Source organism: Dasypus novemcinctus, chromosome 7, assembly GCF_030445035.2.
Source record: "Dasypus novemcinctus isolate mDasNov1 chromosome 7, mDasNov1.1.hap2, whole genome shotgun sequence".
Classification (NCBI taxonomy): domain Eukaryota; kingdom Metazoa; phylum Chordata; class Mammalia; order Cingulata; family Dasypodidae; genus Dasypus; species Dasypus novemcinctus.
In genome coordinates this window covers 87,791,647-87,806,784 of record NC_080679.1, presented here as the reverse complement: position 1 = coordinate 87,806,784, position 15,138 = coordinate 87,791,647, and the positions used below count along the sequence as shown (strand labels likewise).

Sequence of the window (15,138 nt, the reverse complement as noted above, 5' to 3'; positions counted from 1 at the left end):
CTTCCAATCCATGAGCAAGGAATGTTCTTCCAGTTATTTAGGCCTTTTTTGATTTCTTTTAACACTGAGTTGCAGTTTTCTGAATACAAGTGCTTTACGTCATTGGTTAAGTTTATTCCTCACTATTTTGAGTTTTATCTGTCATATTTTATTTTCACCACTCTTTTGCCACTTTTAGTTACTTTTCTTGATATAATCTTCATTTGTAGACTTTCTTCCAGGCCTTTCTCACCTGTCTTTTCTTTTCAGGCTCTAGCACAGCCTTTAGTATTTCCTGAAATTCTGGTCTCATGGTTAGAAATTCTCTCAGTTTCTGTCTATCTGTGACTATTCTAATCTCACTCTCATTTTTGAAAGACAGTCTTGCTGGATATACGATTCTTGGCTGGAGGTTTTTCTCCTGTAGTCTCTTAAATATATCATACCATTGTCTTCTTGCCTCCATGGTTTCTGGTGTGATATCAGCACTTAATCTTATTGGGTATGCCCTATATCTTATGCATTGCTTTTCTCTTGCTGTTCTCATAATTATTGTTTGTCTTTGGCATTTGACATTCTGATTAGTATGTGTTTCGGAGTTGGTCTATTCAGATTTTTTCAGATGGGAGTATGTTGTGCTTCTTGGACACGGATATCTATGTCCTTCAGTAGGGTTGGGAAATTTTCTACCATTATTTCTTCAGAAATTCTTTCTGTCCCTTTTCCCTTCTTTTCTCTTTCTGGTACACCCAGGACACATGTTTACACATCTTTTGCTGTCATTTAGTTCCCTGAGACCTTGTTCAATTTTTTCCATCTTCATCTGTGCTTTTGTATGTTCACTTTCAGAGGCCATTTGTTCAAGCTCACCAATCCTTTGGTCTGTCATCTCAAATCTGCTATTATATGACTACAATATTTTTAAAATTTCATTTATTGCAACTTTCATTCCTATAAGATTTGCTATTTTTCTATGTATACCTTCAAATTCTTCCTTGTACTCTTCCAATGTCTCCTTAATATCCTTAATCTCTTTAGCCATCTCATTGAATTTATTAAGGAGATTTGTTTGAACATCTATGATTAGTTGTCTCAATTCCTTTATGTCATCTGGAGGCTTATCTTGTTCCTTTAACTGGGCCATAGCTTCCTGTTTCTTGTTGTGGATTGTAATTTTTTGTTGGTGTTTTGACATCTGGCTTACAAGAGTATTTATTCTGGGTGCAGTTTTTCTCTTTAGTTTAGGGCTTCCTGCCCTTTCTCCCTTGCTGGTTATGCAGTAGGAGCCAAGGATGTAAATTGGTGCTATAAACTGTGGAGGCTCAAGCTTCCCTTATTGCCCCAGGGACCAGTGAAGCTTCTCCCACCTTTCTCCTTTGCCTGGAGTAGAGACAGAGTCACAGCTGTGTGGAATAATCCAAGTCATGCAGGCCTAGACTGTAGTTGCCCAGAGAGACTGATGAAGCTTCACACCCATTTCTCCCTGGCCTGGGGTGGGGATGGAGCTGCAGGTATTGGCAGCAGTCTATGCAGTGCTGGTCCAAGATGACCACAGTTGCCCCAGTAGACTTCCAATTATTCAGTCTGTGCCATCCAAAGGTACCTGCAGTTACCTAGATAGGCTGGTGCAGGGCTGCAGCCTAATCTGGGTGAAAGAAACTGGTTCCTACCGTCGCTGTGATTTTCAGTCAGCCGGGCCTCCCCTCATGCTAAGGGTGGATTTGAAATGATGACCAATGGCCTCTTTCTCACTTGAACAGATTCATACCCTAGCTGTTCCTAGGGTTATACCTTAGCCAACTGAGTCTACTAATCAGTAGCCAAAATCGGTAGACAACCATCTCCTTCTCCCCTGTTTTTGGGAAATGGAGCTTCCAATTCTGGCCACAGAATAATTGCTCCTGGGGCATCTTGTGCTGTCAAAGTAGGAAAATCACTGGCCTCTGTCGCTTGATCAGTAATTTCCCAGAGAGGGTGGCTCAGGTTCCCCCAGTTTCTTCCCTGCTGGAGGTGGGGTTTGGGCTTAGGCTAGAGCTGCAGTATGATCTGGATGGAAAGAAGCTGGTCCCCACCAGTGCTAGGATTTTCAGCCCACCCCACATCCCCTTGTGCCAGGCTCAGAGTTAAGATGGCAGCTACTGCCGCTGTTCTTAGGATTATACTTCAGCCCACCAAATTTACTCATCAGTTGCTGAAGTTGGTGCCCCACCATCTCTTCCTTCCCTGTTTTTAGAAAGTGGAGCTTCCAATTCCAGCGTGGAACAGCTCCCGAGGTGGCTGGTGCCTCCCCTGGAGGATGGGCACTGGCCTCTGGGGTATGGAGCGCTCTACTCAGCATCTTCTCTGCAGATGAGCAGCCTCCTCCTTCCGCTCCTTCAAGGATGTTGCAGGATGCTCTTCTGGTCTCCTGGAGCCCCCAAACAGGTGCTTCAGCTAGCTCCAGAGACCTCTGGGTGTTTACTAAGTGCCCTCTAGCAGGAGCTAAGTCTAGGAGCTCCTTACTCCACACCATCTTGAAGTTTAATTAATTTTTAAATGTTTGCATAGGTAATATGTATTCAGTTCAAAATTCAAAAAGTGCAAAATGCTATTTAGCCATAATTCTCCCTTATACCTCTGCCTTACACCCAATTTTCTACTGTAGGAGCAGCCACTATTTCCATGTTTTGTTTCTTTTATTTCTTTTGAGAGTTATTCTGTTTATATACAGAAGTGCCATTTTATTTTATTTTATTTTTTAAGATTTATTTTTATTTCTTTCTCTCCCCTTCCCCCCCCCATTGTCTGCTCTCTGTGTCCATTCGCTGTGTGCTCTTCTGTGTCCGCTTGCATTCTTGTCAGTGGCACCAAGAATCCATGTCTCTTTTTGTTGCATCATCTTGCTGCATCAGCTCTCCATGTATGCAGCGCCACTCCTGGGCAGGCTGTGCTTTTTTTTGTGGGGGCGGCTCTCCTTATGGGGTGCCTTCCTTGTGCGTGGGACTCCCCTACGCAAGGAACACCCTTGCATGTCACGGCACTCCTTGCACACATCAGCACTGCATGGGCCAGCTCACCACACGAGCCAGGAGGCCCTGGGTTTGAACCCTGGGCCTCCTATGTGGTAGGTGAATGCTCTATCAGTTGAGCCAAATCCGCTTCCCAGAAGTGCCATTTTAAAATGTGGTTTAATGGATATCATTTAGCACCGTATTATCAGTTTATCCATGTAAAATAATTGAAGACAAATTTATTTATCATCAGATCTAGGTACACCTTACTTTTTTACAGCATAAAAATTTTATAACCCATCAAGATAATATAATATGCCTGCTTTTATACAGCAGTGGAGGTAGAAAAGAACTTTTAACCTTTTCTCAAAGGTCTCAGCATGTCAGTGAAACATGAAAATTTATTGGGATTAGGTAACTCTTCTCCCAGAGATATTTCTAACACTTAGGTTTAATAATTCATATGAGTGCATGAATACCAAAATATAAATATTACAAAATTGTAGTTTGTTTCAAAGTTTATTTCTCCATAATGAATATTTGTTTTGAATATGTCATACCAAGAAAACTCTCAAGGTCCATTCTAAAGATTGACATAAAAAATATAGAAATAACCTGGAAGGATCTCAAAATCCCCCTTGTCTAATTCATCCTCCAAGCCATTTCTGTTTAGGATAGATAGTGTCTTAAACTGATGCTGAGTTACCAACGAGGCAGATCTTCCTTCTTTGAAAGGTTTGCAGTCTCTGAGCAGAGAAACCAAGGGTCAGCATGTTCAAAAGCACATCCAAAATGCATTTTCTTAGAAACAGTGCTGTAAAAGATGGCCAACTTCCCAGCAGCCACCAACCGTTTATTAACCCACAACAGGTAATAGTATAGAACTGAACCATTCTTTTTTAACAGTGCTTCTCTGGAAAAGTGTGTTGCCAATCTCAAACAGCTGATTAATGAATGAACCTTGGGAATATATCCTTGCTGAAGAATTGGATGAATTTTCTCAAGTCCATCATGTGTTTGTTAAGTGTAAATTAAAAATTTAAGTGTAGCACTTTTAAGAAATTTCTTAGTTATAACCTCCTTTATCTGCCTGATATATTGCATTTGCTAATATATTGTGTGTGTAATTTGCAATTTGACCCTTTAAAGAGGTTAGTCTCCCCCTTGATAAAACTAATATTATTCACTGAGCTAAACAGGCTATGCTTTTTGGACTTGTGTGGAGGGAGGACTGCACTGGCTAGTTTAATTAGAATTTGGGATGAATACATTGGAGGTTCATCAGAGGTATACAGCAGGTGAATAAGTGAAATTGGAAGACCTTTTGGGTATATTATTTGATTCAGGATTACTTTTGTTGTTATACCTGCTGATCTTTATGCTTCCTGTTAGTTTTACTACTTTTATCTAGATAACATAATAGAAAATCAAGTAGTTAGTGCATTCAAATAGCAAATTGTATATTTTAGCAGTATAGTTAATCTCAAAGTGGGCCTGCCTGTGGGCCAGTCAGCTGTTTTCTGTATTTACTTGGGCACAACTGTTGTTAGCTTTATCACCACCATGTAGACTTGAATAGTTAGGGCATGGCACAAAGGCATTTGGATGAGAGGGTGACTGGGGGCTGAAATCTAAACTCTACTCTTTAGCCAGGTTGTGTCTGCTTAAGATCTGAGAGTCTTTTTCTAATTCTTCTACCCAGAGGATGTGCCTCCTTTTAGTTTGTACTAACTAAAGTACTGATTAGGGAGGCCCTGATTAGTTTCACTTTTTAATCTGCACAGTACAGCAATTTTATGTGCTGAAATTGAATTCACTGCTCCTAAAGATTGTTGAAATGGGTAAGGATTTTATAGATCCTTATATCAACACTGCTTCCTAAGTGATCTCATAGCACACTTTCATAGTAGACATTAGGAGTATAAGAATGGATTGTTACAGTAATATCTAAAGTATTTTTTAATATTTAGAGGACGGATTTTTACAAGCAAAGTTTAAAAATAAGAGCTTGCTCTTTTCTCATACTGATCCTGAAAGTACACAGACTTATTCAAAGAATTTCCTAAAATACACCATAGCAGAGTATGGTAGAAAGAACATGATATGGTGAGAAACTGGGTCAAACCCTATAGCCTTTTACTAGCTATAATATAGGGCAAATTAAGATTTCTGAGTCTGGTTTTCCTCATCTATCAAAATACAAATGGAACCAGCTTGCCTTACTGGGTTGTTGAAAAGATTAAAAAGATGTAATATGTAAAGCAGATGCTAGGTGTTTGTTCATATTTGCTTTTCCACCCTTTCTTCCTCCCCTCAACCCCTAAGACCTACACTGTAAAAATCCATTAATTAGAGAGTTTGGTGGTTGTTTTGGTTAGCTTTGTCTTTAGATTTCTGAGAGTTAACCCCAAAGGTCATTTTGTTTTTATACTTGTTGAAAATATTTCTAAAGCGTATTTCTGTACTTTCATGTCTTACTAAGCTGATGGAGGGTCCTCTAGGTTCCCCCTGAATTGCAGTTCTGAACCTCATGTGAACCTCTGATACTAGAATTAGACACTTAAGTGGTTGTGAATTGATTCTAGCACATGGTAGGTTATCATTTCTTTTTTTTAGTTTCTAAATTTTTTATTGTTATAAACATAAAATTTCCCATTTTAACCACTTTCATGTATACAATTCAGTGCTGTTAATTATATCACAATATTGTGCTGCCATCAACACCATCCATTACCAAAACTTTTCTACCATCCTACATGGAAAGTGTATCAATTAAATTTGTTTTAAACATTAATTATCCATTTTTAAAATAAAGCCATGATATTAGCTTAAGTTTTTAAAATAATTTTCCTGTTTTTCTTGGAGATTGAGTACAGAGGGAAAAAAAATTCTGGTTAGTGAGATTGCATGTCACTGCATATGAGAATAAGCCAGATAGATCCAATAAAAACAAACTCCACATTGTTAATTTGGAGATGTACACTCAATTGTTTCAATCTATCAGAACCAAATTAAAGAAAAGGTAAAGTCCAAATCATTGTAGATGAAGAAAGAAGTACACTGTTATGCCTTTTTTTCAAGCTTTTCTTTAGACAGAGCAATGAGTCCCCTAGATTTCATAAAATCAGGCTTAATAAATTATTTATGCATTATGAATAATTAATAATTTAGATTAGGATGGGGTCATAAGTTATCTCTGACTCTGAACAAGGCTACCAAAGCTTTTCTTTTTTTCTTTAAAGACTTTTTATTTATTTCTCCCCACCCCTTTGTTTTTCATTTGCTGAGTCTGTTGAGCCTTCCTTGTCTCTTTAGGAGGCACTGGGAACTTAACCCAGTGGGAGGTAGGTGTCTAATCACTTGAACCACTTCCGCCCCCTGCTTTGTTGTGACTCTCATTCTCATTTTCCTCCCTACATCTCTTATTGTGTCATCTTGTTTCATCAGCTCACTGCGCCTGCCCATCATGTCAGCTTGCCATCTTTTTTAGGAGGCACCAGAGGCTCTGCTGCCTGCTTTGTTGTGTCTACCATTATGTTCTTTTCTTCTTGTGTCTCTTGTGTCAGCTTGCTGCACCTGCCCATCATGCCAGCTCACTGTCTTCTTTAGGAGGCACTGGGATCTGAACCAGCTCCCCTGCCCTCTGTGTGGTAGGCGGGAGCCCAGTCACCTGAGCCACATCCACTTCCCCAAAGCTTGTCAATTTGCTGTTTTTTTATCATTCTTTGAAGAATGTGTGACCCATCCCTCTAAACTTGTAGCTGATGAATAATTTTTTAATTTGATCTTAACTTCTTTAGAATAAAATGACTTTTTCAGAAGATGGCAAAAGGTACTGTTTGCAGGATATGTCAACACTTTTCAAACAGTTGTATTTAATTTAATAGATGAAAAATATTAATTTGTACTTTTTTCCAATCATTTACCTCTCTAGGCATTAATCCATGGACTAAACAGGCATTATTACTCCATTACTATTAACTATCGGAAAAATGAACTGGAACAGAAGGTAAGTTTAAATTGTTATTTTAGATAGAAGAGGAAAAGATCATTTTCAAACTGTTTAAACTATTAGGTTGGTGCAAAAGGAATTCCAGTTTCAGATCGTGAATTTTAAATCATCATAACTAGACTGAAACACATCTTTATTAATCAAAATAGGAACCATTACAATCAACACATGTTTGCCAATGAGAAATAAGTTTGTTTATTACTGTAGTGTAAAAATCTGTGCTATGGAATTCAATAAACTCTTGGAAAGTATTTTCTGCATCCTGCTGGTTGTGGAAGCATTTTTCCAGCAAATAGTTGTCAAGATGCTTGAAGAAGTGGTAGTCAGTTGGTGAGAGGTCAGGTGAATATGGCGGATGAGGCGAAACTTCGTGGCCCAATTTGTTCTACTTTAAAGTGTTGGTTGTGCGCTGTGTGGTCGGGCCTTATTGTTGAGTAGAATTGGGCCCTTTCTATTCACCAATGCCAGCTGCAGATGTTGCAGTTTTCAGTACATCTCATCAATTTGCTGAACATACGTCTCAGACGTAATGGTTTCGCCAGGATTATGAGAGCTGTAGTGGATCAAACCAGCAGCAGACCACCAAACAGTTACCATGACCTTTTTTTGGTGCAAGTTTGGCTTTGGGAAGTGCTTTGGTGTTTCTTCTCAGTCCAACCACTGAGCTGGTCATCACTGGTTGTTATATAAAATCCACTTTTTGTCACATATCACAATCCGATAGAAAAATGGGTCATTGTTGTTGTGTGAAGAAAAGACAACACTTCACAATAATGAGTTTTTTGATTTTCAGTCAGCTCATGAAACACCCACTTACCAAGCTTTTTACCTTTCCAATTTACTTCAAATGCCAAACAACCATAGAACAGTTGATGTTGAGTTCTTTGGCAACTTCTCATGTACTTTAAGAGGATCAGCTTCGATGATTGTTCTCTATTGATCATTGTCAACTTCCAATGGCCAGTCACTATGCTTCTCAACTTCAAGGCTCGTCTCCTTTGCAAAACTTCTTGAACCACCATTGCATTGTACGTTGGTTAGCAGTTCCTGGGCCAAATGCGTTGTTGATATTGCGAGTTTTCTCTCCTGCTTTAAGACCCATTTTGAACACAGATAAGAAAATCACTCAAATTTGCTTTTTGTCTAACATTATTTCTATAGTCTAAAATAAATATAAACAGCAAGAAATAAGCCATTAGCAAAAAACCATAAAGCAAGAAATGCACATTAAAATGATGTATAACGTAACCACATTTAATTAAGAATGTATGCCAATATCAAATGGCAAATTTCAACAATGCAAAACTGCAATTACTTTTGCACCAGTCTTATATTACCTGATATATGATTTCAGTTTGAATTATTGACCTTTTTATTGCTATTTTCCAAATATTTTTCCGTTTCTGATGAATTATGGCTTAAAATAAAGGAATGTTTTATTGGACATATTGAAAGGCATATTTAAACCTTATTGGTATTGGTACTAAAGCAGAAGAGGAAGTAGGAAACAAAACAAGTATTCCAGTTTGGTTTTACGATATATTCTAAAAATCTTACTCCTAGTTCTGTGATTTTTCTGATTAATATATCTCGTCCAATAAGATGACATTTTGCAACCACATTATTAAATTTCCAAATGTGAAAGGAATACATTAGATTGTATTTGTGTAGTAGAACTTTAAAGGGTACCATGTACACTTTTAGGGTAAACTAAACGTTAGTCAAAAGTTATATACAGTCTAGGTTTTCAGATACTTAGAGCTACATTCTTATAATCCTTTTTTATACCAGGCAGGTTTCAAATTTGTTTACTTTTAAAATTACTTAACATCTTTGTGAGTTAGTAGTCTTGTTTGTTTCTACTATTTTAGGGTTATTTCAAGTATAGTTTTTCTCTCAACTAATGCCAGATACTTAACACTTCTTGAAATTACTACCTTAACTGCTTTTCTTTACTATTGCAATTAGTCATCCTTCACATTAGCTTCTTGTATGTTTCTTCTAGGAAAGGCTTTTTTCTTTTTTTTTAAGCAACACTAAGTTTACCATTGATAGCCAACAAATTTTGGTTCCTACATGCACTCTCAAGCCCAAACATGCAATAAGTAATTAATAGCAAGCAAGACCATTCTTACTAGTTTAAATTGTTCCTCACAAAGATGCCTTAGGAGGGGATTCTGGGTATAACCAGCAAGTGGGATGTAGAGCAAGAATAAATTGGACTCTCCATACCTATCTGCATGCTACCAGATCACCTCCATTTTTAATCTCATATACTGTGGGGAAAGATATGCTATATAAGATTTTCTTTGAAAGAAGAGTCTGCTTTTTTTTTTGTTTCAGTTTGATAAACCACTGTTTTAAAAAGCCACCCAAAAACTAGAGTAGTGACATGTGAGGGGTTGCAGGTGCTGATATCCATCTATTTGGAAATATCCAGCTATTTGCATCAACATTCCCCCTCCCATATCCTATACACTTAGCCACCATCCTTGGCATAAAAAAAAAACAACATGTACAAATATAAACATAATGAATACTATATTTATATTTCTGATAGCTCAGTTCAGCTGCTTTTTCAATAAAAAGACTGCTACCTTTACTCTTATCCAGGCAACATGTATACTAACCCCAAGCTTTTTACCTGCGGGTCACAATGGAATCCTTGTCCAGGCATAGTAGGAATATCCTGCTGATTGGGAACTTACTTTGCTTTAAAAATGGGAAGGGAATTGTATTAGTCAGCCAAAGGGGTGCTGATGCAAAATATCAGAAATTGGTTGGTTTTTATAAAGGGTATTTATTTGGGGTAGGAGCTTACAGTTACCTGGCCATAAAGCATAAGTTACTTCCCTCACCAAAGTCTATTTTCACGTTTTGGAGCAAGATGGCTGCTTACGTCTGCAAGGGTTCAGGCTTTCTGGGTTCCTCTGGACTCAGCTCCTGTTTTCTCCACAAGGTCAGCTGTAGACTATCAGGTGAACAGCTCTGTCTCTTTCCCTGGGGCTCCAGCTTCAGCATCAAATTCCAACATCAAAATACCAACATCAGAAACCCTCTACTCTGTTCTTTGCCATGCCTTTTATCTGTAAGTCCCCACCCACCAAGGGGTGGAGACTCAACGCCCTAACCATAACTCAATCATGCCCAGGTTACAGATCAGATTACAAACATAATCCAAAATCTATTTTTGGAATTTATAACCATATTAGACTGCTACAGGAGTCCAATTCTCAAAACTTAATTATAGGGAAGCGGACTTGGCCCAGTGGTTAGGGCGTCTGTCTACCACATGGGAGGTCCGTGGTTCAAATCCCAGGCCCCCTTGACCCGTGTGGAGCTGGCCCATGCGCAGTGCTGATGCGCGCAAGGAGTGCCCTCCCCCACGTAGGGGAGCCCCACATGCAAGGAGTGTGCCCCGAAAGGAGAGCTGCCCAGCGCGAAAGAAAAGTTCAGCCTGCCCAGGAATGGCATCACACAGAGAGCTGACGCAACAAAAAGAAACACAGATTCCTATGCCGCTGACAACAACAGAAGTGGACAAAGGAGAACATGCAGTAAATAGACACAGAGAACAGACAACTGGGGTGGGGGGGAAGGGGAGAGAAATAAATAAAATATCTTAAAAAAAAAAAATTATAGGTAGCTTTATAGCATAGCATAGATCCCAAGGATCTGTTTTCTAGAACACTGTCAGTGGAGAAGATGGAAAGCAATCAAAGAAATTGGAGTCACCTGTCCATACTTTTTCAGTTTAGTTTTGTTGTTTTCTCTAAACTCTCCTAGTACTCCCTAGGTCCTTGGAGGGGTTGGGGGAGTTCAGGGCATTTTTATGTTGAAGTCTCATAGGCAATTTGACATGCAGTTTATTCTGAGCCTTTTTTTTTTTTAATGAGCTTTTTACCACATATATCTTAAAATCTCTAAACAGAAGTAGGGTAATTCTTCTAAACCCAAAACCATGCACTCCAAGTAGGTCTTCAGATATTTATGACCCATCCATTTAAGGTATACTCTTGGCGATAACAATCATTCTGTAGCCACCATTTTACGCATGCTGTTCAATCTTTTTACCAGTCATTAAATAAAAAAAACAAAACAACCAACTCTTATTCAATTGATGGTCCTCAATTAAAGAATGATTATGGAGCAGTTCTTTAAGAAAAACTGTCTTAAGAATCTAACTTGAAAATTTATGTACTCAAAACTTAAGAGTCCAAGTTTGAGAAATAATGAATACTAGAGTATTTTTTTTTCCATGATCACTAATATAGGGCCCCAATTTCCTGTTGTGATTACAAACTAGATGAATCTGATTTACTTCTTAGCTTTATGGCTTTTCATTCTGACAATGAAGTTTTTAGTTTTTTTAATTATAGTTAGAATTTTGGAACTTGAAAGAATCGTAGATATTATCTAACACAAGTCCTCAGTTCATAGATATATAAACTAAGGCTCAGAGAGATTTGGTTACAACACAAGGCCACTCAATAAATGGGGCATTTACTTTCATATCTTAGTATTTTAAAGCTAGGCTATATGAAATATTATAAATCCTTGTGTGTAATGTAGAGGTTTAGTTCATTCATTTGGTCAACATATTTATTGCTTGTCTGCTGTGATTAGCTATTGTTCTAGAATGTATGCCCTGATGATCTTGAAGTAAACAAGACAAGTCCCTACCCTTGTGATTTCTCTTTAAAGGGACAGAGATGTAATAAACATGTAAACAAAAATTTCAGGTATTGATAAGGGTTATAAAAATGATAAAGCAGATTAACAGAAGAAAGACTTTTGTTTAAGGTAGTGTAGAGTGTGACTTTTTAAGATTGGAGGTCAAAGAGGCATCACTCTTTAAGGAAGGGAGGAAAGCAACCCTGCAAAGGTAAGGAGTATCATCTCTAGGCAGAAGGAGAGCAAATGCAAAGGCCCTAGGGTTGGAATTCTCCTTAGGTTATATTAATATAAAATGTAGAATTCTTACTACAGTCTATTTAAATTAATAAAATAAAATTTTAATTAATTCCAAAAGTTTTTTTGTAAATGTGTTTTTCAAGAGAAGTAAAGGGAATATCCTGAATACAGAAAATTACTTATTGTTTATATTGTTTAGATGTTGCTAAATTTGCATAAGAAGAGTTGGATGGAAGGTTTGACACTTCAGGACTACAGTGAACACTGTAAGCACAATGAATCCGTGGTAAAAGAGATGTTGGAGTTAGCCAAGAATTACAATAAGGTAAAAGTTGCCACCAACATTTGTTTCTTATAATCTTTGGTATATCTATGAATAATTGCCAAGTATTGTATAAATATAGTTAAAAATAGAATGACCTATACAGGCATACCTCTTATTGCGCTTTGCTTTATTGCATTTTGAAGATTTCGCCTTTTTTTAACTAATTGAAGATTTGTGGCAATCCTGTGTTGAGCAAGTCTATCGGTGCCATTTTTACAACAGTATGTCCTTATGTCGTGTCTCTGTCACATTTTGGTAATTCTCACAATATTTCAAACTTAAATTATTATTATATCTCTTACGGTGATCTGTGATCATTGATGTTACTGTTGTAATTGTTTTGGGGTGCCTGAACTGTGCCCATACAAGATGGCAAACTTAATAAATGTCTCTGTGTTCTGACTGCTCCACGGACTGGTCATTCCTCTATCTCCTTTACTCTCCGTGGGCCTCCCTATTCCCTGAGACACAACAATTTTGAAATTAGGCCAATTAATAACTGTATAGTGGCCTCTCAGTGTTCAGGTGAAAGGAAGAATTACACCTCTCACTTTATTTTTTATTTATTTATTTTTTTTGTGGATTCATATTTATTTATTTATTTATTTATTTTTTATTGACTTTGTAATAATATTACATCAAAAATATATATGTGAGGTCCCATTCAACCCCACTCCCCCACTCCCCCTCTCCCCCCCAAAACACTCGTTCCCATCATCATGACACTTCACTTTATTTTTTTTAAAGATTTATTTCTTTTATTTATTGCTCTCTCCTTCCTCCCCCTCCCCCCCAGTTGTCTGATCTCTATGTCCTTTCACTGTGTGTTCTTCTGTGTCCACTTGTATTCTTGTCAGCGGCACCTAGAATCTGTGTCTCGTTTTGTTGCGTCATCTTGCTGCGTCAGCTCATCGTGTGTGCAGCGCCATTCCTGGGCAGGCTGTACTTTTTTCGCGCTGGGTGGCTCTCCTTACGGGGTGTACTCCTTGCGCATGGGGATCCCTTATGCGGGGCACACCCCTGCGTGGCAGGGCACTCCCTGCACACATCAGCACTGCGCATGGGCCAGCTCATCACACGGGTCAGGAGGCCCTGGGTTTGAACCTTAGACCTCCCATGTGGTAGGCGATGCCCTATCCATTGGGCCAAATCCACTTCCCACACCCCTCACTTTAAATCAAAAGGTAGTCATGATTAAGTTAGTGAGGAAGGTCTATGAAAGCTGAGACAGGCTGAAAGCTAGGGCTCTTGTTTCAGTTAACCAAATTATGAATGCAAAGGAAAAGTTCTTGAAGGAAATTAAAAGTGCTACTCCAGTGAACACACAAATTATAAGAAAGAAAACAGCCTTATTGCTGATATGAAGAAACTTTTAGTGGTCTGGATAGATCAGACCAGCCACAACATTCCTTTAAGCCAAAGCTTAATCCAGAGCAAGACCCTAACTCTCTTCAATTCTATGAAGGCTGAAAGAGGTAAGGAAACTATAGAAGAAGAGTTTGAAGCTAGCAGAGGTTGATTCATGAGGTTTAAAGAAAGATGCCATCTCCATAACATAAAAGTACACAGTAAAGCAACAAATGCTAAGGATATAGAAGCTGCTGCGAGTTATCCAGAAGATCTTGCTAAGGTAATTGATGAAGGTGGCTATAATAAAATAAACAACAGATTTTCAGTGTAGATGAAACAGCCTTATTTTGGAATAGGGTGCCATTTGGACTTTCATAGCTAAAGAGGAGAAGTCAATGACTGGCTTCAAAGCTTCAAAGGATGGGCTGAATCTTTTAAGGGACTAATGCAGTTGACAACTTTAAGTTGAAGCTAATGTTCGGTTATCATTCTAAAAATCCTAAATCTGCTCAGCCTGTGCTCTATAAATGGAACAACAAAGCCTGGACGACAACACATCTGTTTACAATAGGGTTTACTGAATATTTTAAGCCCACTCTTGAGACCTACTGCTCAGAAAAAAAGATTCTTTTCAAAATATTACTGCACATTAATAAGGTAAGTGGGCACCCAAGACTCTGGTCGAGAAGTATAACGAGATTAATGTTTTTATGTCTGCTCACACAACATTCATTCTTGCAGCCCATTGATAAAGGCATAATTTCAACTTTAAAAAACATTCATAATTCATGAGGTGGTGGTGGTCAAAATATCAGCATTAACAGGAGTTTAGAAGTTAATTCTACCCCCATGGATGACTTTGGAGGAGTTCAAGATTTCAGTGGAAGAGGTAACTGCAGATGTGTGGAAGTAGTAAGACAACCAGAATTAGAAGTAGAGCCAGAAGATGTAACCAAGTTGCTGCAATCTCGTGATAAAACTATGATGGATGAGGAGTTGGCAAACGTTTTCTGTAAATGACCAAATAGTAAACATTTTAGTCTTTACAGGCCATCCCATCTGTATAGCAACTACTCACCTCTGGCTTCTTTGCCTTCATAGTACAAAAGCAGCCGTGAACTGCTTTTGAGTGTGACTATGTTCTAGTAAAACTTTAATGTTTACTAAAACAGGCAGCTGACCAGATTTGACCCATGGGCAATAGTTCGCCAACCCCTGTTGTAGACCATGTAAAATAGTTGCACATTTGAAATCTTTTTATTATTCAGGGGGCTTTTTCTTGGAAGGGAAGAGAAGTAAGGGGATATAGACAACCACAACAGCATTTAATATTTACTGTGTCTAATTTATTTTATGAAATTTTTGTGTTTACTAATAACTATTTATTGAAAACCTATATGCTGGTCACTGGGGTTATGGTGAGAAACAAGACACACAAGGTCCATGTCTTCAGGGAACTTACTGTCTGGTGGAGGAAACAAAGTAAACAAACACAGCATAATATAATTTGACTATGGGGAGACCACTTTATATGGAGGCTGTTTAAAAAAAACCATATTTGCAAAATC

General features: G+C 38.2%; 1 protein-coding gene across 2 annotated transcripts in view; it reads left to right on the top strand.

Moving 5' to 3' along the window:
* The window catches only part of PSMD14 (proteasome 26S subunit, non-ATPase 14), a 111,625-nt gene that overhangs the window by 81,167 nt on the left and 15,320 nt on the right, over positions 1 to 15,138 (top strand). The window contains exons 9-10 of one of the 2 annotated variants that reach the window (XM_004464412.5): positions 6,904 to 6,978; positions 12,095 to 12,220. In XM_004464412.5, coding sequence (XP_004464469.1) covers positions 6,904 to 6,978; positions 12,095 to 12,220 — 201 coding nt within the window. The remainder of the gene's footprint in view (positions 1 to 6,903; positions 6,979 to 12,094; positions 12,221 to 15,138) is intronic. The other variant, XM_058300763.2, reaches the window with a different exon arrangement.